The 1,628-nt window shown below is 34.8% G+C and overlaps 1 protein-coding gene across 1 annotated transcript; it reads right to left on the bottom strand.

The window, feature by feature from the left end:
- Positions 1–6: 6 nt before the first annotated feature.
- On the bottom strand, positions 7–1,622 carry LOC111377260 (26S proteasome non-ATPase regulatory subunit 12 homolog B-like). The gene is made up of 3 exons (XM_023000333.1): positions 1,567–1,622; positions 1,311–1,464; positions 7–1,096 (listed from the first exon to the last, which is right to left on the bottom strand). The coding sequence occupies exons 2-3, from the start codon at positions 1,437–1,439 to the stop codon at positions 965–967; spliced, it is 261 nt and encodes an 86-aa protein (XP_022856101.1). The 5' UTR covers positions 1,440–1,464; positions 1,567–1,622; the 3' UTR covers positions 7–964.
- Between the last annotated feature and the right edge of the window lie 6 nt (positions 1,623–1,628).

The following is a 1,628-nucleotide window of genomic DNA, read 5'->3' on the forward strand; positions in this document are numbered from 1 at the left end:
CGCATCTTCAACCATGAACGAGAAACGAATGAGAAACCAAATGATCCAGAGAAGATTGAGATAAAAAAGCTTTAGAACTACTATAATAAAGAAACATGACTAGGGAATAAAATAAATACGGATAAAACCAAGCGGGAAGAAGTTAAATAGAAAAAGAAAAGCAAACTGTGGACCCAGATTCCCAAAGCCATTAAGGACTTGTCACTTTGGCAAAATGGACATTCAATACTAGCTTCCACGTGTCTCTCTCATCGCAAGAACTTAGTGCTATATAAAATAAATTCCATGTCCATCCACTTGAGATCAAGATTTCCATCTCTTTCATGGCAAGAAAATTTGAGGCTTTGTCTAGGTTGTCTTTATTGAAAAGTGCGTTCTTTTGAATATTTCGTTCGGGTTATGGTGTTTTTAAGTCGTCATGTTTCACTCAGAATATGGAAAATATCATAAAGGTGCGGTTTGGATGGCTACACTCTATAGCCAATTTCCCACATGGCTTGGATGGTTCCACTCTGTAGCCAATTTCTTGCATACAAATGAGCCAAACGTACCCAGAAACCATTTGAATGACAGGGCACTATGAAAAACTAAAAAGCAGTCTCTTTGTCCATATTCTTATCATTTATTTTTATAGATTCGCAGATGGAACAACCTTAACACCACATGATTTGCTCAGATTTACGATGCTGTAAGAATTTTAGAAAGGGAAACTATGTTAACCACAGAAGACGCGTTGTTTTTCACTAGTTACATCTAACGTCCCTGAAATAATTCCAAGAATTCCCAAATTCTAATTCTAATTCAATTCAATTATAAGGCATCCAGTATGAATCTTTACAAGAGAGCTTCGAGAAAAACATTAGTTAATATAAATTTCCAGTAACTTCGAAACTTAATCCAAAAAACTTCTAGCAAGAAAAATTAGTAACATATACGATTAAAAATTAAAAGAGTACTTAAGAATCTATAGCTCTATCTGAAATTGAAGAAAAGTATATTTGGTAGAAAGAAGACAGACCTGGATGCCAAGGCATAGTAGATCTGCTATTCTCTTCAAGGTTATCCGTGAGTAGTATTTTGAGATGACAATGATGTTCTGCAAGGAAATAATCTCTTAAAGATATACATTACAAATTTTACAACGGTAAACAAATCTAAGTTGGTACATGCACAATGAGGGACCCTTCAAGTACTCTAGTCAGAGATGCGACACTCAGGACAACGAATCTGTAGACCATGGATATCATAACTAAAGATTAAGTAATAGATTTTTGATATAGAATGACTGGAAAAGTGGGTTTAAGGATTACATGTTCTATTACTCTCAATCTAAGATCTTCGACTGCTTTTTCACTCAAAGAGCCACCAAGCATGTTCTTCTCATTCTCAAACTCATCTTTGAATGTGTTCCAAAGGGATGTCCACTGAATGATTTCCATGGTAACTAATTGTTTCAACAGTAACCTTGAGACAGAGTAAAAGAAAGTAACAATGAAATTGAGTAACATAATTCTGCGAAGGAAAATAAATTAAAAGGAAACCTTGAAAGAGTTATAAAGCACTAACCTGAAATGAGGAATTTCTGAAAGATTCTTATCCTCCAGGGTTGAGTTAAGAAGGCTAGATTG

The sequence above is a fragment of the Olea europaea genome, unplaced genomic scaffold, assembly GCF_002742605.1.
Source record: "Olea europaea var. sylvestris unplaced genomic scaffold, O_europaea_v1 scaffold1631, whole genome shotgun sequence".
In the NCBI taxonomy this organism is placed as follows: domain Eukaryota; kingdom Viridiplantae; phylum Streptophyta; class Magnoliopsida; order Lamiales; family Oleaceae; genus Olea; species Olea europaea.